Below are 23104 nucleotides of genomic sequence, written 5' to 3'. Positions count from 1 at the left end.
TTGCTTTCTGTAAACAGGCCTTTACATTTTGTTCATATCTTGTCACATTTGTATGCATTCAAAGATATGGGTCAGTTGTCAGGTTCTGTCTTCTGAGGGAGCTTGGTGTTTACTTTTCTTTCTCTGAGTGAGAGGATTTACCTGACAGTATGGGGGTGCGAAAGGAAAGGCTTATTTTTCTAGCACGCAACAAAGATTAAATGTCTGTAAACGAACAGTCCAAATATTTCAGAATATATCAGTTAAGAAAGCACAAATGAAGCACTTTTTTGTCATTCTGAAGTGTGGTGGAAACAAATATTTTAATACGATCAAAACAAATCAATACGCTAGGTGATGCTGATTTCCACACATTGTGCACTGTACAGTTTTATCAGTAAAACTGCGTGTCTGTGCAGATGTAATGGTCTTTTCAGTTGAAAAGTTCTCTAATGGCAGTGTGCTACCACACCATGCATACTCCAATCTATGCCCCTCTACTCGACATGTCCTTCTACTCCATACCCTCTAATCCACTCTATGCACCTCACCTCACCTCCTGTCTGCTCCCCTGTATGCCACTCTACACCCCTCTGCACCGCTCTGAATCCCTCTGTTATACGCCTTGTTGCCATTCTATTACTCCCCTCTGTGCCATTCTATGCACTCTACTCTCCTCTTTGCTACTCTGCGCTCTGACACTTTACTCCACAACACTCTACTCTTCCCTCTACTCCACTCTTATTCCCTCTACTCCACTCTTATTCCCTCTACTCCACTCTTATTCCCTCTACTCCGTGACACTCCACTCTGTTCTGTGGCACTGCCTCTGCTCCGCGTCCCTCCTTTCTACTCCGCCACACTCCGCTAACTTTTAGCCATGCTGAACAGCAGCCACACTGGTGTACACAACATCTAAAACACATTGGCAAAGCCAATAACTTGCATTTGTGAGACCTATGGGCTTTGCCAGTGAATTTTATTCCTTCCTTTTAAGGTTGTAGCATTGTCATATTAACATGTATTTCTCTTTTTTGACTGCCGCCTCAAAGGTTATAATTTCTGGAGGCATAGTAGATGGTGGGCATAAGGAGCCGTTCTTGGTTCTGGACTGTCAGTAAAAAGAAAATACTCTCACTATTAATATTTGGAAAAATTGTACTGTTCTTATTAATTTTTACTCTTTTTTCTAATTCGGTTTGGAATTTTTATTGTTTTGCATTTTTACTGTTTTGGTACTGCATAAATACTTTACTCGTTGCCCTATGTTAAGGTTGTCTGCTCTCCACCTTAGCGGCCTGGCAAAAGAACTACACACTCTAGATAAACAATCCGATGCCCTTCAGGATCAGTCGCTTTTGGCCCGTTACAGTCCAACTTGGCGGATTTTGAGGAGGAGGCAGACAGGGAGTTAAAATTCCTGGGCAAATATTTATTAGCTCAGGGATACAGGGAGGGAGATAGATTAGGGTACACCCTTGTATCACTGCTCCACCCTAACTGGGTTGCTTGTCATATCACTCACATACTGACAACTGAAGGCTGCAACGTACATGCACCTGCTGCAGACATGTTTGCAGCATTTTATAGAGAGTTTACACCAAGTTGCAGATCATTGCTCCTGCTATACACCCTTACCTACAGAGGGCTACTTTGCCCCAGCTGGGTTTTAGAGGAGCACAGTAAACTAAATCAACTGATCATGGTGGAAGAGATTAAATCTGTGATTCCACAGCTTAAGAATGGGAGTGCCCCAGGGGCAGATAGTCTCTCTGCTGAATTTTACAAAGAATATGAGGAAGAAATTGCCCCTTTACTTCTGGCTTTATATGAGAAGGCGTATGAGACGGAAACTCTTCTGCATTCCATGAGAGGCGCACTTATGCTACTTAAGCCCGATAAGCCCTGGATTGATGTGACTCTTATAGTCCTTTATCCCATATACATTTGGACAGTAAGATCCTGGCTAAAGCTTTCGCTAGTGGACTGCTTCCTCTTATGCTGCACCTGGAGCAACTGAACAAATCTGGTTTTATACTGGGACGGTCCACAGCTGATAGCATCAGATCACTGTTTACTCTCACACATCAACTGGGCCCTGGTCGCAAGGTTGCTGTCGTATTCCTCGATGCGGAAAAGATATTTGATGCTGTGGAGTGACCCTTATTCCTTAGGCTGCTGAATAGGATGGGAGTGGGTGAGATTGTGATGCGTTGGATTCAACTCCTTTATACTGACCGCCCCAAGCCCCCCCTCCCGCCCAATGGCTCATGTTCAGGCCAATGGAGGACTATCCTCCGCTTTTATGGTCATTATGGGCACCTATCATGGCTGCAGCCACCCCTCTTTTTGTCCTGACAGTGGAGCTCCTGGGATTTCTCCTCTGTGAGTTTCATTGCAGGAACGGGATTAACTTGTGCGATCTGTATATGTTATTGTTCATGTATGCAGATGAAGCTTTGCTAGTGCTGGGAGACCTAGACATTAATCTAGTCCCTATTATAGATGAGATCATACAATTTGGCCATCAGGTTGACTTCCAGATCAACTGGTCAAAGTCCATCCTAGTCCCACTTGTGAGTGATACTTGGCGACCCTCACGGTCATACCCATTGCGGTGGCAGATGGGATCAGTCTGCTACTGAGGAGTCCTATATCCTACAGATTATTGTAGAGAACTACGACACATATCTGGATGGGCTGTGTACACTATTCGAGCACTGGATATCGTTCCCTCTGGCCTTGGCTGGCAGAATAGCACTGATGAAAAAGATAATACTGCCAAAGTTACTCTATATATTTCAGAACGTACTTAGTCCATTGAACAAGGCCTCTTTTTAGTCAGCTGAACTCGCTCATGATCAGATTGGTTTGGCAGGCAAGCAGCCTTGCTTGAGTTAGTGTAAATTGTGCTTGCCATATGAGGGGGCTTTGCCGCACTGCACTTTCAGGTATATTACTTGGTAGCCCAGGCTCAGTGTACGCACCTTTGGATTCATAACTGGATACAGGCCCCACATCTTGCACTGGAGAAGGCCCAAATGCACCTGATTCCAAAATAGAAAGGTCCTTACCTCAGATTTGCTACACTGGGTCAAGAGCTTCACACAGTGGTATGCACTGCCTGGGCATTGTCTAGGATGGCAGCACTGTGTGGTGTCACTGTGATTTGCTCCCTATTCATACCTTTCAAACACTATGGCCCTCTTCGAAAAGTCAGCAGCTTGGCTCTTATGACTCATCACCACCACAAACATATCACAACACTGGCTGAACTATTTCATAACCATGAATTCAAACAGTAAAGGGATTACTTGGGGAACTCAGAACACTCTAATGGACACCAATGCATATGGCACAATTAGCCATGCCATCCGCCAGCTCTAACCCACGTTTTCCAAAGAACGGTCGGACTGACCGTTTTTGTGTTGCCTCGTGTCATCTCCTTGCCCAATTAAACTTGTATTGTCTGGGTACTCTAAGGTCTTTAGAAATCTACTCACCCACTTGATAAGGCGAGTCAGATTTTATCAGGTCAAGCTGTATTTTGGACCTACTCGCCTGTTCTGGCGAGTTGACAAAGAACAGGTGTTCTGTTTAGTCTGAAACTGAAGGAGCAACAAAGATGCCTTTAAATCTTGTTTTTATCTTGTCACATTTGCTCTGTGTTCAGAGATAGAGGTCAGAGGTCAGTTTACAACTACTTTTCCTTCTCTGGCTGCAGAGTTCCAGGATTTTGTAAAGTGAACTTTCCTACCTGCTGTACAGAGTGTGAAATGAAAGGCTGTATGGTATCTGTTTTTTCCTAGCACACATTTAAATAGCTATTAAGTCTACTGCACAAATATTTTAAAATATATTGCAGTAGTTTTGAAAACCCATTTTTGTACTTGTGTGATGAAAAACATTTTAATAGGACGAAAAACAAACTAGACTTTGCTTGGTGATGTGTACTTGATAAATGTTTTCTGAAACACAATTTTCACAGATTGTTAATACACTACATAGGTTTATCAGTAAAGCTGAAATGTAGTGGGAAGGTTTTTGCTCATTTATTGGAAATGTACTGCCTGTGAATTACATTGCTGTACCACAACATGCTTTAGTGATATATTTATTAAAAGTGAGTGTTTAAACATGAACTGAGAAACACTCCTGCCCCGTCCTGATGGCAGTGTCCTTTAGTAAACTGAGAGACAAGTCCGGTGTCATGTGTACCCTATATGTGGACTAGACTGTTACTGCAAACATTTAGTCATTTAATCAAACAAAAGTTTTGTTTTGTACAGCAGAAATGCTTAACTCACATATTTGAGAAGGAAGAAAAAGGCGACTCTGTAAGATTAAAATATTTGCCAATGATCACACAATTTGAGACTAGTTTAACGGGTCAAGTATATTACAATTAGGTCGAGTAGATTATTCAAGTTACTCAGTATGAAGGTCTAGTAACATTTGTATGGGTTTTCTAGGTCCGACTCTTTGGTTATGTCCCTGATAGATGAAGAATCAACAAAAGCACAAGAATGGGTTGAGGTCTTAGATATTGCTGTCAATAGACTGGATAGATCTCCCCCAATGGTAGATACAGGCTAATCCATTATAAATTTCTGCAGCGATCATATCTTAACCCCAAGATTATAGCTAAATATGCACATGCTAATTGTATAAGATGTGGGGCATGGGACACAGACTTCCTTCACTTCGCATGGAACTGTCCAGGTTTAGCTAGATTTTCAGATCCGGTTTTGCAGGCTGTGGAAGCAGTGGCTCAACTTGAAACTTAACTCTCCGTTGTCACTGTTTAATTAGGGCATGTTCAAAATATTCCTAGAGACTTTCGCAAGCTTATCTCCATTGCAAATGCATTGGGGAAAAGTATAGTGGCCATAGCATATTGGTGGGGGGTTTGATGATGATGGTGGTTGGGGGAGGGGGGGAGGTGATCTTCCAAATTTCAGGATCGGTTTAAGGATAGGACTGATGAATGTCTGACACTTACTCTTTTACTATTCCTGGTGCTTCAAGACCTAGAGACTTCTGTGAACCACTCCGGACTTAGCTGCACACTCTGAGTGCTAACTGAGTGATATACACTGCTCTCCCCACTTGAAGGGGTCGGGGAAGCAACTGTACTGAGTTGATGCTCTTTTTTCTTTCACTTGTTCCTACCAAAAGAAATGTTACTCAAGTATGGTTGAGGCATAACTATTGTTGATTTTACCATTTTGGCTCTGTAGAGCTGATGTATATTTGATTGCCTGCTGCATCCCCTGTATTTGCTGCACTGTTTTACTGCTCAAGTCCATTTGTCTTGTAGGTATTGGCCTGTCTCGATAATTGATTGATAAATGAATAAATAAAGGTTGTCAACTTTGTGCCATATCTACCAGGGGTTTGAGCTAGTTTAGTTTTGGTGACTTTGTGGGCTCATACGGACAAGGGTTGTGATTATTCCTTGAGGTGGTTAGTCACTCTACCCCCCCAAATAATCAATTTATTACAACCTCGAAGCATGGTAGCACCGAATGCGCTTGGCTTGCTGACCCGAAGGTTGATGTCATCCTTGCAGCCAGACGTCCTTCCCCCAAGTCTATCTACCATGGGGGCTCAGACAAATTGTCGCTTGGTGTCTTATGTTTAAGAGATTGGTTGTGATCCATTTTATAGAAGGTTTAATGCATGCTGCTGTACCATATAGCTAAATACACAGAAAAGCTAATATCTCGTGCAACCGAGAATTATTGGCCCTGCCAGTGCTAGTTAGATATAATTTTGAAATCTTTGGAAACGGCAACAATTATTTGAACTCCAAGTTTGCTCAGCTCTGAACGTTTCACTGGTTTCTAGCTCTGGTGAATAAGCCGCATTCTCCCCAAGTGCTGCTAAAATACATGAATGTAGTTATTTTTGTTACTTCCTTCTTAACCACCTTCTTGACCGTGGCAAATGAAATACCTTCGGCAAGTCTAGCCTTGCAGCTTAGTACACCTAGCCTAATGTGCCTTTGAGGCTTGCTCTGGAATCCGATTAAAAGCTGTGCTCTGTGACTAGAGAGCGCTGCCAGTCATAGGGACAAGGTGATACATGTGATCGATGTTTTGCAGTGTGTCTGCTGCCCACACGATATCCATTATTGTAACGGAGGAAGGACAAAAGGGCCTGTCTTTCCTGACAAACAGGAACAGCTTTGGTTAAAGGAAATGCATGTTTACACTGGCAGCCGTTCTATTTTGGTTTGTATGTAAATGTTGCACTGTTTTCAGCCAGCAACTGAATGCTTATGTTTGATGTTGTGTGTTCGTTGAAAATGGGATCTCTTAACCGAATGTTTTTTTTTTAGTGCGTGGAATTGCACCGGCTGTGCCATTTGTTTACATGATCTTTTTTTCCTTTAGAGCTTTCTGAGACGCTGGGGCTGTTGGAGAGGTGGGATTTTTCCTGGAATTGCCCCAAACATTCAGAAGACTGAAGCCCAGGCTCACTGTCTACCTTTCACGGAGGCCCAGCCGTGAGAGGACAGAAGAAGGCACGTGGCGAATCATGACAGCCGACAAAGAAAAGGACAAAGACAAGGACCGGGATCGGGACCGGGAGAGGGACAAGAGGGACAAAACCCGTGAGAGCGAGAGCTCACGGCCACGCCGCAGCTGCACTCTGGAGGGTGGAGCCAAGAACTATGCCGAGAGTGACCACAGCGAGGACGAAGACAATGAGAACGGCAGTACTGCCGATGAGGCAGCCAAAAAGAACAAGAAGAAGCCACCCAAAAAGAAGTCTCGCTATGAACGTGCGAACAATGGCGAGATAACCTCCTACGTCACGGAGGATGATGTCATCTACAGGCCTGGAGGTAAGACCACCATAAGCGTTCCAAAGAAAACACATAGAGTTGTCTTTAAGCCACTTAGGCTGGAGATTCTCATTTCACTGGCTCCAGGCAGCTTGAAGTGACCTCATTTACTGTGTGAATCTTTGCAGATAGTAAGCTGCTTCATTTCTGGTGTGTGTGTTTGTTCTTGGCTCACAGACAGACAGGACTCATTCAGGTCAAATGCATTGTGCCATATGTTTTAGAGGATCGCAGAGATCAAAGAGCAAGAGTGTGTTACTTTTTTCGGTACCATCTCTAAGGCACCCCATGTGAAGTGTGAGCATTTTGCATCTTTGTTAGTATAGCTTCGTTTTAAATATGCAGTGTCGTTCTTTTACCTTTTGTTATTAGGCATGTTCCCTCTCTCCTTTGAGTCTCCTTGATACGTAGTGCATTTTTGTATCCTTTCCGTTGTCAGATTGTTTTTTTTTCCCCAAATGTTTTTTGGATTAAAAGAATAATACGGTACATTGCATCAGTCATTTAGCTTATCAGTTTCAGGTGTTATTTGGAGAAGAGTGATTGCATCATCCTAATTTTTTGGTTCGGTTAACAGTGCAATACTAATAACAGTAACTTGTGGTTTCAGTATTCTATGGACCTACATAACTACATGCATGTTCATCTATTACTAATTTACTTATATTTACTGACCGATAGCATTGTGCGTCATAGGTAGGTAAGGGCAATGCTTTCCCGGTAAACAAACGTATTGGAAACTAATAAACACCGCAAACATCGGAGCATATCCCCATTGACCAAGGTGTGAATAAAAAATCATAGCTACGGAAATTAGCCAAATGACTTGGTAGCCTTTGAAGTTGGTTGTTATATATTCTTCTGCACTGCGCTTCATATGTTGCCTTTGATTAGGTTGCTTTTTCACACATCAGTGTCCCCTCTGTTGTATATCCATGGTGGAGCAGTTGGGTACTTTTTGCACATTTGTGTGTCCCTTTCGATATTTTTGTGGGGATAAGGATCAATGTTGTATTTTGTATGTCTTGTTCACATCTCCAGAGGCTGCAGTCTGTTAACATGTTTCCTTTTCAAACATTGTCTCCTTTCCTGAACATCCATTTGTCATTCCTTATTTGCAGTAAGTGGCACTTGTATGTCCTTTATCTAAAAGGTGAACCTGAGATTACAGAAATAGATTAGCCTTTTTTTGGGTGGAGTGAGATGGATCATGGATGGTTGTAACCGCTTTAAGGGTGGATAGGGAAGAGTAGGACGTTATGGCGAAGATATTTTTGGGCGTTATGCATGATGGTGTAGGAAATGAGTGGAGGTATACCTAAGCTAATTTACAAACATTGGTTTGGAAAATTATTCTTGGCCATCTGCAGTGAAGAAATGTATAATGCTAAATGTGCTATCACAGCTTTGCATTAGTGTGTAGGCGGCGGATACTCATGTAATTCATTTTGCTGCTATACTGACATTTTTTCAGATACTGAGAATCCCTAGTGTAAGAGATAAAACACTTCTGAGAATTAAAGCACAAGCTCGGATTTTTTTTAATCATTGCTTGTGGGTTATTAGCTTCTTTGTAGTTATTGCTTAAACACAATTTGTGCTGAGTCTGCAATTGATGGACTTGCTCAGCTTGTAAATGTGGTAACATGGTGCACATTGTGATAGAGGTGAGGCCCAGTCTGCATCTCTGGAGACAAGATCAGCACTTTCTGCCTCCGAAGAGAACCTCAGTGGTGTCAATATTGAGACCTCAGCCTATTGTTGAACAAGTGAGTGTTGAGATTTGCCGGTGGTATTCTGCCTTAAAATGTGAGTGGAGGGGTGGCTAGGACTTGAGTGTAATGTGAATGGTAGTGCTTCATTGCTCTGTCCATTCCAAGGTAGTCGGATTACCTTCTTTGAGGAACATGCATGTGCTCCTGTTTGGCTTGCTGTGGCCCCTATATCATAGGCAGACTGTAGCCTGTTTTCTAGTAGCCTTCCCCTTTAGTGCTGATTCCTGAACTGCTAAACAAAAAACACGAATATGGAAAATTGACCAGTATAATTACTATATTGTGGTAATAATGCTGCATTTTGGAGGGGGGCACTCCGACTGCTTTGGGCTTTGAGAGTCTTTTACATACTTGAACAGGAGGGGAAATAGTCCCGATGGTATCTATGTAGGTGGTATTCATGCTAAGTAGGTAATGGATTCTGGAGGTGGTCTTGCACCTTCACATTAGAACCATAACTGAACAAAGAACAGCGTCTGAAGGAAGGACTGAGGCTGTGGTGCAGCTGCCCAGGTATGTACGTTTGTGGGTGTATTACCTATGCTAGATTGTTAAATCATCCGATTTTAATTTGTCCTTTTTATGGCTACTGTTGTTGCTGCATAATCATGCATTGTTACAGTGACTGTTTTCATCCATGTATGACCTATCTCTTGCTGAAAAACGTGGGCCTAATAATTTGTGTGCCCTGATTTCACAATGGGGCATAATAATCCCAATTTCCTGGTAATTTCTGCAAGCTGTGCTTTATTCTTTTCGCGTGGAAGTGGCTCTCAATTACAAAATCAGCGTTTGTTATAAATGCGCTTTCAAAGTGCGAGATATTTCCTAGTCTTTCGGCGCTGGCACCATCTCTTCAGTCCAAGAACTGATCCCATAATAAGCTAATCACAAACCGGCCCGGCTGGTGCTCACAGCCTTTTGAGCCTTTTGAGCCTTCTGTGCCACCAGGTGATCATTGAACCTCTCCCTGCTTCACTTGTGTTCTCAAATCTGCTTTTTGTTGGTCCTGCATTGCGTGTTATGTCTGCTTGCAGCCTCCCTTTACTACAGCCATAGTAGTGTTTTTGCTATGGCAACAAATAGATTTATTGCAAGTTATGTGTGCAGCCTTCTCCGTTTCCCGCTGGTCCCCTGTTCGCTATTGATTGGGGAAGTCGGCTTGCTCAGGACGGAGGATATATTGGAGAATTTCAGCTCCCCTCCTGCATCTTTTGCCACCAGATGGATCTGGAAAGGGCAAAAGGTTAGATGTCCTTGTGTAGCACATACCTTGGCTACCTCTTCTTGAGAGCAAGTATTATCTTGGACGGGCCTCCTTATTGGATGCGGTTATGGAGACCGGTGCAGACCGTTCTTTAGGGCGGAGGGGCCACACCCCCCCCCCTCCCCCCCCACCTTTTGCCCCTCACGAAGAGTGTCTGTCAGGCTGAACAAAGGTCAGCCTGACAGACACACTTCATTTTCAGGTCAGACAGCCAAGAGTGAGACATGTGTGATTTGTGCGACTCCTGGCTGCCTGAGCTGAACTCTGCTGGGCTGAGTAGGTCACAGATCCTATGGGTGTGACCTCCTCGGCTCAGCAACAGTGCTCCGAGGCCCTTCCCTGGGTGACGAGGAAAGCGTCACCCAATGACTTCGACCTAGGCGCTTCAGGTTTAAGCCCTGAAGCGCCCAGGGCGAGTGTCAATCAGTGACACTTCGTCACAGGGTGGGGTCAGCAGTCTCATTGACCTCATCCCACTCTCTGAAGAGGCTGGGACTGCTGCCCTCCCTCATTGGCTGACTTAAGGTCAGCCAATGAGGGAAGGCAGCAGCCCCAACCCTCCTGGGACCTCGAGGCTGAAGGTAAGTGTGTTTGTGATGTTTTAAAATGGATGTTTGGTGTGTGCATGCATGTTGGAATGTTAGGAGTTGTTAATGGATGTGTGTGTGTGTAAAAGAATGAGTGTGTGTGTGAACTTTTAAAATGAATGTTTGGTGCGTGCATGTTTGAATGTTATTAGTGTTAATGGATGTGCATGCGTGTGTGTAAAAGAATGAGTGTGTGTGAACTTTTAAAATGAATGTTTTGGGCGTGCATGTTTGAATGTTATTAGTGTTAATGGATGTGCGTGCGTGTCTGTGCGTGAAAGAATTAGTGTGTGTATGTGTGCTTCACACCAGCTCCCCTCCCTCCTAAAGCTGCCGGCCGCCACTGCAGTGTACACTATTTTTAATTTGTGTTTTTCTCAGTATCGTATTTTTTTTTTATTCTCTCTTTGCCGGAACTTTCGTTTGTCTAGATGTTTGTCTATTCGGCCATTTTTAAAACGTTATAAGCTAATTCTTTTGAATTGTGTTTTTACAACTGATCTGCGTTGCTCTGTCATGAGACACGAACTACAGATGTCCGGATAGATTGCAGCGAGACTCCCTTCAGCTTAAAATGAATAGAAAAGACCTTAATAAATGCTTTGATGTTTTTCCTGAAACTTGTAAATATAACATTTAAATCATTGTAATTTATAAAACGATCAACAAGACTTAGCCGTGTGATTTTATACGATTTCCTAAGGCACCATTAATGCTATTATGACTTTTTCTGAGTTGTGTTCTAATTTCTTGCCTTCTATGGGCGACTGTGGAGAGAGTACCACCTAGTCAGCAAACTAGGAGACTCAAAGCAACAAAAGGCACTGTAGGCAGACCCTGAGTTTGGGGGACACAGGTGACAAGAAAAGTGTAAGTATGGTGATTCACTGATCCTTCTCCACCATGCTTAGCTCTCTGGTTCCTAACTAGTCCAATCCTAAAGGGAAGTGTCCTCGACACAGAAGTCCCACTCAACAATGGGTACATGGTCAAGCGGCCTCCTCTTCTGTGCCACTTCCGGGAGAATCCAAAGTTAGCTCTCGGACCCTGTCCTGATGGTCCACCTCTTGACCTCGGCTCCAGATGAGCCACTAGGGTCGACCAATTATTAACTGAATCCTACTGACATGTCCTCTTCTCACAACAGGGTTGTTCTGGGAGACTAGACCCCAATACAGGTACACATCCATCTAGAGACTGGCACTGATAAGAATAGTGACCTGCGTGTAACCAGGCGTTAACACACTGCCAAGAAAAAATGTTTTCAAAACATTGTCCATTGAGACTATGGACCTCTTTTGGAAGTTTGAGGTCTTCTACCATAACCCCCACCCCCGCAAAAAAAACAAAAAAAAATCATATTCCTGAAACCCTACCTGACTGTAGTGCCTCTGTTGGGCTCAGTGGAAGAAGCTCTTTGACCACTGGTTGTTTCAATGAGTAGAAAACAAATAGTAGACCCTAAAGGGCAATCCAGTTTTTGTGTTGTGAAACCCCCTACTAAGCCTGTGGTGGTGATTCTACTTTTCTTAAAGGTAAAGTGATGCTTGTTTTCTCACTTGGAAAAGGCCAAGTGCTTACTGACTTGGGGGAAGAAAAATGTATCTGACTGAAGAATATTTTCATAGGTAAGTGAACAGTAACAGCAAAATGCCCAGTTACAGGCTCAATCCCTGGCACATGTTTGTCAGTTCACAGTTGTTCTCTAAAAGTATTCTCTGAATGAGTGCAAGTGCACTCTGAACCTAAGCAAAGAGACTGCAGAAGAGAAGATGTCACGCAGGCAACCACTGTCCCTTCAACATCCAAAGAAGTTCTGCAGGAGCAAGTGAAGGTCCTCCTTTTGGGAGCCACTCAGCCAGTGAGACCCTGAGAAGGGAGCTAAGGCTATTACCCCAGTTATTTTAAAGGGACCATGGAAGAGGGGTTCATTCCATTTTCACTTTACTAAAGTGTTCCTCCTCCTCTTGCAGAAGTTGAAGATGTTTATTTTGGCCCCACTGCTTGTATCTGTCAAAGGCGACCGACTTCTCAGTGGTCCTTCAGAATGCCTACTTCCTTGTACATGTCTTTACTTAACTCTTTTTTTGTGACAGCATAAAGTTCACTGTTGCTAATATCTCATCAGAACAGTGTGTAAATTGTGTAGCCAGACTCCAGATAATACTGGTCACTAAAAACTTAAACATAAGCATTCTTTAAACTCCCCCTGAGCCTGTTTGATTCCCTACTAAAGGGTTAAGTTATTAGGGACATTTCCAAGACTCCTGTATGGCATTTGCGTACCTTATCCAGAATTGATAATGACAGTCTTCCAGGCAGTGGCTAACATCTCGTCCAGCAAGACTGTCTGGTAGTTCCAGAGACTTGTGGAACCGTAGGTATCCAACATAGGATTAGCACCCCATGACAAGCACCATGTATTCCTTGCAAATCCAGTTGGTGAAATTTAAGACCAACTGCTGTCTGATCATACAGTGTTCATCCCATCTATCCATGGTTCTGACCCTAGAGTATTTGGCCGTTACTCCTAACCCCTTATTGGATGACACGTATGTCGTCATAGTCGGACCAAATGCTCACCACAGACTCTTAGCTCAAGAGAGGAGCACATTCTTAATACACCAGCAACAATGTTGTTCAATACTTTTTTGTTTTAAAAATATGGTTTGCAGATGTAAGGATGAACGTCCATAGCTTTTTGTACCTGTTGTCCCCATCATCCACATTGTTCTCTGCAGTTTTTGCAGGTTAGTGTGTCCAGTTTTGTAATACCATCCAAGCACCAATATATCATCTTCATCCTGGACAAGTGCTTCTCTGTTAACATCTCCCAAAAAATGAAAAGTGTAGGGGTGAATGTATGGATGGGGTCTGTGACTGCCACCTGTGTGAGGGACTTTGCATGCTCCCATTATTGCAACCCTGGTCTTATCTTTCTCCCTTTCTCAAGGCAGTCAACTTAATTTCTCACACAGTTTTGTAAACTTGGGCGAATGTCTGTCTGCCATTTGCTGAAATATAACTACCAGTGACTTTTGCTGTGCCTAGGAAGAGTGTCTTAGAATTTGCACTTTCCCAAAGTTAGTTGTTCCAGAAGCTTTGATAGTGGCGCTGGAACCTGGCTGAGTTCTGATAAAACTTAGCATCTTGGAGCCAGTAACTTGATGAGCCATCCAACCTTACTCGCGGTTCTTCCTTCGTATTGAGTGGCATGTCTTCACAAGGTTGAAACTTAACTTGAAGAGATGTTTGTGGCACCACTGCTCTGGGTATCTGTATGGAACCCTTATTTAGTGAAAGAACACCCAGAGAAGCTTTGCTGCCTTTCTTGCAGCCATGCTGAGGCCATCTCGCCAAAATGTAGGATATGCCAAAGGTAACCAAGTGGAGTAGGACGGACACCCTGAGCATCTGTTTTAAGTGAGTGTTTTTCTTCAGCAGCCTTCTTTTGTTTACAGTTTGATTCCCCACTTTAGCATTCCCTGCAACCACTAGCCTCCACGCTGCAAAGTCTTCTGTGGTAACCTAGTACCTTATCCTTGGTTAATTATACTTAATTCAATTTACCACCCAAAAAGAAACCTAAAACCAACGGTAAAAAGCATGGACCTTATTGTGTCATCCAACTCTTCATTCCTTGCGGTTTAGCTATAGCTGGTGAAAACCACCAGAAATTTCCATGTTAAAGTTAAGGATGATTCTCAACCAATATACATAGTATAGCAATGTGCAGTGGGGTTAGTCAAACTGAAATGATTCAGGCGCAGACATCCATAACACAGCCTTAATTCTATTTTCCTCATCTATTTTTGCTAAACTTTAATTCTAATGTGTTATTAAAGAGCTGTCAATTTTTAAAATGAGTAATTCTGATAGGGCATTTTTAGGTTGAGCGTAAGACCTCCTGTATACTTCCAAGTGTTGTTCTTCTGTGGGCATAAAGCCATTTCATTTGTTTGTTTCAGTGTCATTTAAAAATCCCTGCTTGCCAGTGGTCAATCATGCCTCTTTGTCCCGCCTTTTTCTCTTTGGGAGCAGGGACCAACTTCTGTGTAATTACGCTTTGTCGTGTTTATTTGTTCTTTGTGGGGCTTTTTTTTTTCCCTTTATTTCCTGCTCGTGTTTTGCACTAGTCTAAGACGCGTTGTGGGCTTCCCTAATTAAAAAAAATACAAACAAGAAAAACAGCCAGGAGAAGTGTTCCTATTCTGCCTAAAGTTTGCTTTCTGTAAAGTAAATATTGCACCACGGTTGCCCTTTTATCATCTTCTTGGACATGAATAACTGAATACCCGTTGCCTGGACCGGATTCTTCGGAACTGTGGCAGCCATCTTGAAGTTCTGGGTAAAGCAGTAAGTCTGGCCCAAATTCAGACAAAACAGTGAAAACAGGCACACAAAAACAGGCGCAGTCCCACTCTTTTTATTGGAACTTGCTTTATTTTACTTTATGCTGTGGTAAACAACCCCCTGATACATGGTGGTTTGTGAATGCCAATTCCTAGCCTGGCCCAAACAAATCTGAATTTTAACATAGAGGGTATTTCCAGTTACGGCCTTTCCCGAGTTGTTTGAAAGCGGTATTGTTGGCACTCAGATGAACCTGTTGGGACGAAAGGTGGTAAAAGTATTCAATACATGGTAAATAATTATTTACCATGTATTAAATGCAAGTAGTATTCCCTAAGACTTCAGAAACAAATTGATTTAATTCTGTTGTGTTTTCTACAGATAATTATTTTCAAGTAACCAGAACAATCGCCATTTTCAAGATGGCTGCAGTGACTACTTGTGCCCAGTGACTTGTGGCCCACGCACATTCTCTTATCCATAACTTTGGAACATTCTCAGGCTCCATTCCGCTATGAGGGAATCTGAGAAACAAATCGTCCAGTGGGTGGCTGAAGTGTAGGGTAAAGTGTTGGCGTGTATTGGCTTAATTCTCGCTTCCGACTAGATGGTATCCTTCCACACCCATAAATGGATATTTACACCGGGTTGAGGTAGCATCAGAAATAGAAGGCACAGAAGGAGGCAACGTAGTGAGAGCTCGCGTATGCTCCCAGTTGTTAAGACACTTTGAATGTACTTCACCGCAGACTTTTCACAATCCGCATAGAACAGGGGGCGGCAACATGTACACTTCATATCTGCGATCTTTCATTTAATAAAATAACTGGAATTAAAGAAATCCCTTATTCACTATTTTATCAGCCTGGTGACCCTCAGGAAGGAGTGCTGCAAGACTGCATGACCTTCTTGTACTGGACAACTGTGTGAAGAGAAGACATTCTTGCTACTGTGAAGCAGATCTAAGTTGATACAGTGAAGTTGATCTTGTAGTCTTGAGAGTCTGGTTGATTCAGAGTTTACTCTTGCTTTCTGTAAACGTGGTCGCATCTGCTAAGCATACAAACACCAAGACCATAAAACATGTGCCTTCATCGTTGCTTGTTGTAAATGCTCCTTTTTGCTAGTCATCTATGGCCATCTGTTGCCTCCTCGCTCTCACCCCCTCCTGTCATTGCTGCCGTCCTTCCTGCACCACTGCTAGTTTAATATGGCAGCTGCCTCTGCTAGTAAAATTAGGACATTTGAAGCGCAAGACCATAGAGCAAGGGGCAGTGCATGTGCCGATCTCTGTGGGATGAGATCTGATGTTTCTTTCCAACTGCAATTGTGAAAAATTTGGGCACATGCGCAAGTTCTTACCCTGCAGCCATCATTTGGTAGACAACATGATATGATTATTTAACGCACATGTGCACTGAGCGTGAAATTACTTTTCCGCACATGCGCATTGTGTCCCCACATGCGCAGATTACCTGTATTGGAAGCTTCCGGGTTGGTGAGTGCCTGATGTTTTTGACAGCTCTTTTCTCTAGTAGTGTCTACCAGTACCAGAGCCCCCTTGTTCCGTAAGAGCACAGGTATGTCTTTCGACCTCTCGTCCCACCACAGGCACCTTGGGGAAACGCCCTCAAAGTGACTGACTCTCCGTGATTTCATGTTCTGCAGAAGCCATATGTTGCTTTCTCTGGCAGTCCCATCCTGTTACAAATGCTTGTTTCTTTATTATTCCCTCTTCATTCATTTTTGACGGAGAGACTTGTACTTAAGGAGCAGATCTGACCGCGACCTAGTGTCTATGTAACCTGCCAGCATCCCTGGTATACCTAAAAATGCTGCTTCTAAACCAGAACGGATGTATTTGCATATGCAATGTGCATTCGTTAAACATATGCTAAGCAGACTTTATTATTGCCGAGTTAATAGTTGTACATGTTGTACCTAGGTTTTTGCTTCACAATCGTGTTAGACCTTCAAGATGAGACTACCAGTAGCAGGTAACATTGCAAAATATAAGTGTGTGTGTGTGTGTGTGTGTGTGTGTGTGTGTATATATATATATATATTTTTTTTTTTTTTGCCCTGGGACTGTAATTTAAACTAGTGATCAACTTGTATTGGGCGTCCGGAAATGTATCTCTATTAAGCATGGCAAGGGATGTTAGATCACATAGTAGTCTTAAACACCATATTATGCATTCCATCATTATGAATACATTTTACCGAGGTATATGTAAATAATTCCTTTGCTGCAAAAAGAATATGCTCAGAAATATTTAGTTAAGAAAAAATCTCTGTATTCTGCCTAATAGTAGCCTTGATCTTGAATAAGACCGTTTATTTTGGTGTGTTTTGTACATGGAAAGAAAATGGTTAAGTTGTGCTCGAAATTCTATTTACATCGAGATCTATTGGTCTGGTTGTAACACCCACATCAGAGTTTCTGTATTTGGACTCGTGTTGCTTTGTCACAGATTGACAGATATCAGAAGGCAGAGAACTCTATGGTTTTTAATTGTTATGTTTTATGTCTCACTCAACCAAACCTTAATTTTTATTGGGTTTACATGATGATTGTATATGTTTTTTTTTAAATTAATCTCTCCTTATTGCAATTATGACCATGATTCAGGCCAACTAACATCCTTATTAAACTGACTGTTTGAACATGCTTGATATGTTTGGATGAGCCTTCTAGTTTACTTCTCTCGTTACTCCTCCCTGGCTGTCTGGTGTATTTTCTTTAGGGCAATTGTGTTAGCCAGCCAGCAGCTCTGATAGTGGGTGGTGAAAGCGATGTTCTATTGGAATTAGCATGGTAGATTTAAATCAGGATGCTAAATGGCAACATATAAATTTTTTGCTGCAGATAGAGGAAGAATGTAAATGGAAGTGCTTTATTTATATGCAAGGCACTGGACTTGTATGGCAAGAAGTGACCAAGTTATGAGGTAGGGTTAACCAGTTTACGTGGCAAGAAAAGTCAAATTAGGCATTTACAAAGCTAGTAGCTCTAACTCTCGCAGATGCGAGACCTATTGCATTGCAAATGATTATTTGTATTTAGAACTTGTCTCCCATGCCCCAGAACTTTCCCATTTGTCCAAGTTACCTGGAGAATCGAAGGTTTTGTTGGCCCAACTGTACATCTTCAGCCAAGCACCCAGCATACTGGTCAGTGAAGAACCTACTTGACTGCATCTTACTTTTGAGACAGGAAAGGATGCCCCTAGAATATTGGTATCTGGGAAAGGCCTGAAACCTACTATTTGTGTGGAATGAGGGTCTTCAGATTTCCTGAAGCTATAAAATGTCTTATGGAACTGCTGAAGTTAAGGAAGGGGCTGTCTCTAGTTAGTGTCTCTAGTTAGATTGTCTGTTGCATAATTCGGTCCAGAATGTCAAATGTTGCCACAGATTTAGCTCCATATTGGGTAAGGCAAAGAGCACCTCCCTTTGCTCTGATTGCCTATTTGAGATATGTAAAGGCACCATGAGACTTCTCACCACTTCAGTAAATTGTACTGGTTACCATTTGTTGAACTTTCCCTGTAGTTCTCACTGCTTGATTTCTGTTCAAATTAAATTAATCAGTAGAAGACTGAAGACCACAAATCTGCTTGATAGAGGTAATGGTCATCCTATACATTGGCAGATAGCTCTTTCCATTCTGACGTTTTGGGTTTTGTCTTCAAATGGAAGATTACACGTTTCTTACTATATTTCTGCACTTCAGGTAGGACTAAAACTATGATGTACATATACGTTGTTTAAAACTAAGTGTTCTAGGACCCCCACTCCCCCATTACTATTAGGAATTGTTAACGTTTGATGATTTTAAAAAGAGATGTACTGAGCAACAGATATTTTAGGAAATTAATTTAGAAAACATCCTTTACAATCTAAATCGTGGAGATATACAACTGGATGCCATACACATAAAAGTTTAAACTTATAAAAAAATGTTTATGGTGGGGCATATAAGGAATTGGCACTTATTTTTTTTTTTTGTACATAAATGTTGCAGTGTTATTTTTTTTAAGTAATCCTTAATATCAGCAATCTCCTATTAGGTGTATAGTGGTCACCAAATTTATCTTGACTTTGTTTCTTTTAGTTATTTTTAAAAATATGGTCTGGTGTTGATAACATGGGTATAATTGTGAACTGTATATATTTTCTGTGGAAAAAAAACATTGCTAATTTTCTGTGTGAGCATAGGGTTTGTCATCAGGATGACGTCAGTCTTATCTGTGCCATCATTTACATAGGACACCCTGCAAACATAAATCTGTCGTATGTCCTTAAACACATGTAACTGATAGACTTCTAGACGCAGATTCCATATTGTAGAATAATCCCCAGGCATCAGATTGGACCTGTACATTTTTCGGGGAGTATCTCTGCATGCCGGTGTGTGGTATTGCCATAGTCTGTGCCAGAAGTGATGTGCTCGACACCTACTTAGGCACTACCCCAGGGCACTGACATCAGTTCTTTTCCTTCTGCTCTAGCCATTGCGGATTCAGAGAGAGCTACCTTTAGTTAATTTTGTTAACGTTGAGCCTTTTTTGAGACTGTCTCCCAGTGTGGTAGGATGTCCCCAAAAAATGACGAGGCTTAAGTCCTGTGGTTCCTGTCACAATTGTCTGTGACCGACCCCCATCTGGTTTGCCTTTAGTGCTTCTAGCTGGGCCTTTGCTTCAAGACTTGAGGACTGCCACACCATGAACCCCAATATGCTGAAGGAGCACGCCTCAAAGCACCTTGTCACTACAATCCAGGGCCCCGTGGCAAGGAAGGTCCCTAGCCCGTTTGTAGAGTCGTTCGAAGCACTCGTCATTACATTCTAAATTGTCAAGTAAACCCCAAAAAGTCCTAAAAATTAAAGAAGTTGAAGCACTCTTAGACTTCTCTATGGCGGTCCGAGTCTTCAGACTAACATGGGAATGTCGCGGTTAGCCCTGCTCCAATGCGGAGCCTGCTTGTGGGTTCGCCCTGATTTCCTTGGAGCCGGAGTGACCCGGCCCAGCTCAGTTTTGAGCCCATGCACCTCATTTTAAAGGGGGGGGGGTGGTGGTTTAAACCCTACTTAAGATCCTTTAGCCCCATGGGCCTGCCCTTCGATCTGGTTATGGGTCCAGAAAGACACTGATTGCAAGTCTGTAACCTTCCCCAGAGCCCTTTCTAGTGACGTTGTTCCAGGCACCGTGGATGTTGTCCTCATAATCACACCCGGCTACCCTATAGAGCTTAAAGTTGACTCAGACACCGGCTGGAACCCAACACTGTGAGTCAGTTTTTAATTTTTTTTGACAGGCCTGGAGAGGAATGTGATTGGGTTGGAGTTGAAGATCCTTATGGGATCCTTATGATTACACCAACCTCCTTGATGAGACCGAAAATAATTGGTAGAAGGAACTGGTGGATGCAGTGGTATGGATAACCCTCCCCACCACCCCTAAGCTAAGGACCTGCACCTTATGCGGCCCTCAGAGGCAGTCAAGACTAATGTCTTGACCGAGATGCTTCAACTGGGAGCTACCCCCTTGGAACCTCTACTCCCTTTTAACAAAACGCTCATTGATGTCCTGGGCCAAGGGCTGCACAAGAGCTCATGTGCACAGAACAATTGCCTGCCTCCATTCTCCTGTGGACCCAGCTTTCCTCCGTACAGCACTCCTTCCAGAGAGTCTGATTGTCTAGGATTACAACTCCAAGGTCAACCGTAGTGCATTCCCTACCACACCACCGGTTAGGTAATCCAAGAGGATCATCTTATTTGCCAGCCTTGTGATTGGTGAACACTGTGTTCCTTTTGGGCTGATACAGCCACATAATTTGGGATTCGGTTGAGTCAACTGCTCATGGTTTCGGGGGAGGCCTGAGCCATACTGAAACAGGCTGTTGCAGATGGCAAAGATGAAGCAAAGATCACCATTTGCTGCAGCTGGATATGACTGACTCCTAAGGTAGAGTGATTGTGTCATCACTAACACTCAGACGCCACGCCTGTCTGAAGTCTACTGGCTTTTCGGAGAATGTCTAGGCGTCCCTTATGGACACAGATACCCAGTTGATGAAGGATCCATCATCTCCTACTACAAATTGTTCAGCGGAGTTACTCCATACCATTGTTAGAAACCCCTGCCACCATCCTCAGACTGGCTAATGGAGGGCTATCTCTCCCTACTCTATAAGGAAGTTCAGACTCTTTTTGACCAAAGGAGTCATCAAGATGGTGATGGCATCAGACACAGGCTATTCCTGCTTATATATGATGCCCTATTTTAGAGCTGCTCCCTCCTAATTTCTTTCTGAAGAGGAAATTCAAGATTCTCACGTTAGCTCGGGTTTCTATCTGCCCTAGAACCTGGAGACCTGGGGGTTAGTATTGGACTTGTAGGGCACTTGCTTCCACATTCCTGGCCTGCCCACAGTTGATACCTGCAGTTTACGGTAGACCACAAGTACATTCAGTTCACCCTGCTGCCCTTTGGCCTTGCCAGTGCCCCTCAGGTGTTCACCAAGGAATTGGTGGTGGTTGCAGCTCATCTGCAGAGATCAGGGGAGCCAGGCTTCCTTTGTCTCGATGACTGACTGGTTGTTGAAGGGGGGCTTACCTCAGGTAGTCGACTCCCATGTGCAGAAGAGAGCAGACCTTCCTCATTCACAAGAGTTAACTATAAACGCTTGATTTCTTCTCAGAAGCTCACTTTCATCAGAGCTGTTCTGGATGTAGTTTAATTATGGGCCTATCCTCGAACGTCACATCCAGCATATTCAGGCTCTGATTTGGATGTTTCAGCCTCTATCCTGGATTTCAGTGAGACTGACTCTGAAGCAGCTGGGCCTCATGGCATCCTGCATCCTGCTGGTGTCTCATGCCTGCTGGCATATGTGGGCTCTGCAGTGGGACCTGAAGTCCCATATGATGCAGCATCAGGGGAATCTCTCCGACCTGGTACAGATATTGGAGAGAACTGCAAAAGACCTGCAGTTGTGGCTGATGAATTGCAATTGGCACCTCTCTCCCTTACCCACCTAGAGCGGACTATAGTGATAGATGCATCACTTCCTGGCACAAGGCAATCATCTGGGAGAGGTGGAGATTAGAGGACTGTTGTCGCCAGCAGTGTTTCCGCACCAAATAAACTTGCTGGAGCTGGGAGTGATTTGCCTGACATTGAAAGCCTTTTGTTCTTCTATCAAGGGTGTTCAAGTGTTCACGGACAACACCACCACCATGTGGTATTGCAACAAGCAGGGTGGGGTGGGGCTGTGGGCCTTGTATCTGTTGCTGGATATGGCTGGAATGTCATGGAATTTCCTTGTTGATTTAACATCCATTGGGGTCTGTGAACGCCAGAGCTGACTAACTCAGTGGTTGATGCCTTGCAGATCACGTATGGCAGCTCCATCTGGAGGTGGTGCGTGATCTCTTCAGAAATTGGGGAGAACCTTTTAGATCTCTTTGCCATCACCGAGAATGTGCAATGTCATTACTTCTGCAAGCTAGAGTACCCAAGCGGAGACTCACTCGGAGACAGTTTTAATTTTGAGTGGGGCTCAGGCCTCCTGTACATCTTTCTGCTGATGCCACTCCTGCTCAGAGTTCAAGAAGATCAGGAACGACCAGAAACGAGTCATTATGGCCCCGTACTGGGCACAATCAGTATGGTACACTGAAGTTCTGAGCATGAGCATTGGTCCTCTGATCAGGCTGCCTTTTTAGGAGGATCTACTGTCAGAGCAACAGGGCAGAGTCTTGCATGCAAACCTGCACATGCTCCACCTTCATGCATGGAGATTGAGTTGCGACTATTGTCTGTTTTTGACTTCCCGGATGAAGTCAGGTGATATAAATCTGGCATCCAGGCATCCCTCATCCACAACAGTTTACTATTACCTGTGGGCTTGGTGCACTACCAAAAAGGTTGATCTCCCTTCTACACCTCTGTCCGAGGTTTTGTTATTTGTGCTTTCATAAGCCCGGCAAGGCTTTGCTTTGGGAACCTTTCTAGGGCATCCGATCAGCCCTCCTTGTTAGTCACAAAGGACTACAACACCTGTTCCCACCAAAATCCTTCATAATGTCCCAATGGGATTTGAATCTAGTATTAACATCCTTGATGTGCTTGCCCTTCGAGCTTCGGCACAACTACCCTTTCTACCTTCTGACCATTAAAACTGTATTTTTTGTGGCTATTACATTGGCCAAGATTGTTAGTGAACTGCAGGCAGTAATAGGGTACCCACCATACACACCACAATCTCGCCAGACAAACTG

General features: G+C 43.3%; 1 protein-coding gene across 16 annotated transcripts in view; it reads left to right on the top strand.

The window, feature by feature from the left end:
* Positions 1-23104, top strand: part of RERE (arginine-glutamic acid dipeptide repeats) — a 798532-nt gene that overhangs the window by 157507 nt on the left and 617921 nt on the right. For 15 of the 16 annotated variants that reach the window (XM_069241143.1, XM_069241141.1, XM_069241137.1 and 12 more), the window contains one exon: positions 6378-6832. The exons of the other annotated variant lie outside the window; for it this stretch is intronic. In XM_069241143.1, the coding sequence (XP_069097244.1) occupies positions 6523-6832 (310 nt within the window). In that variant the 5' untranslated portion in view covers positions 6378-6522. The remainder of the gene's footprint in view (positions 1-6377; positions 6833-23104) is intronic. 16 annotated transcript variants of the gene reach the window in all.

Source organism: Pleurodeles waltl, chromosome 6 (assembly GCF_031143425.1).
Source record: "Pleurodeles waltl isolate 20211129_DDA chromosome 6, aPleWal1.hap1.20221129, whole genome shotgun sequence".
Taxonomy (NCBI): domain Eukaryota; kingdom Metazoa; phylum Chordata; class Amphibia; order Caudata; family Salamandridae; genus Pleurodeles; species Pleurodeles waltl.
This window is presented reverse-complemented; position numbering and strand designations above follow the sequence as displayed.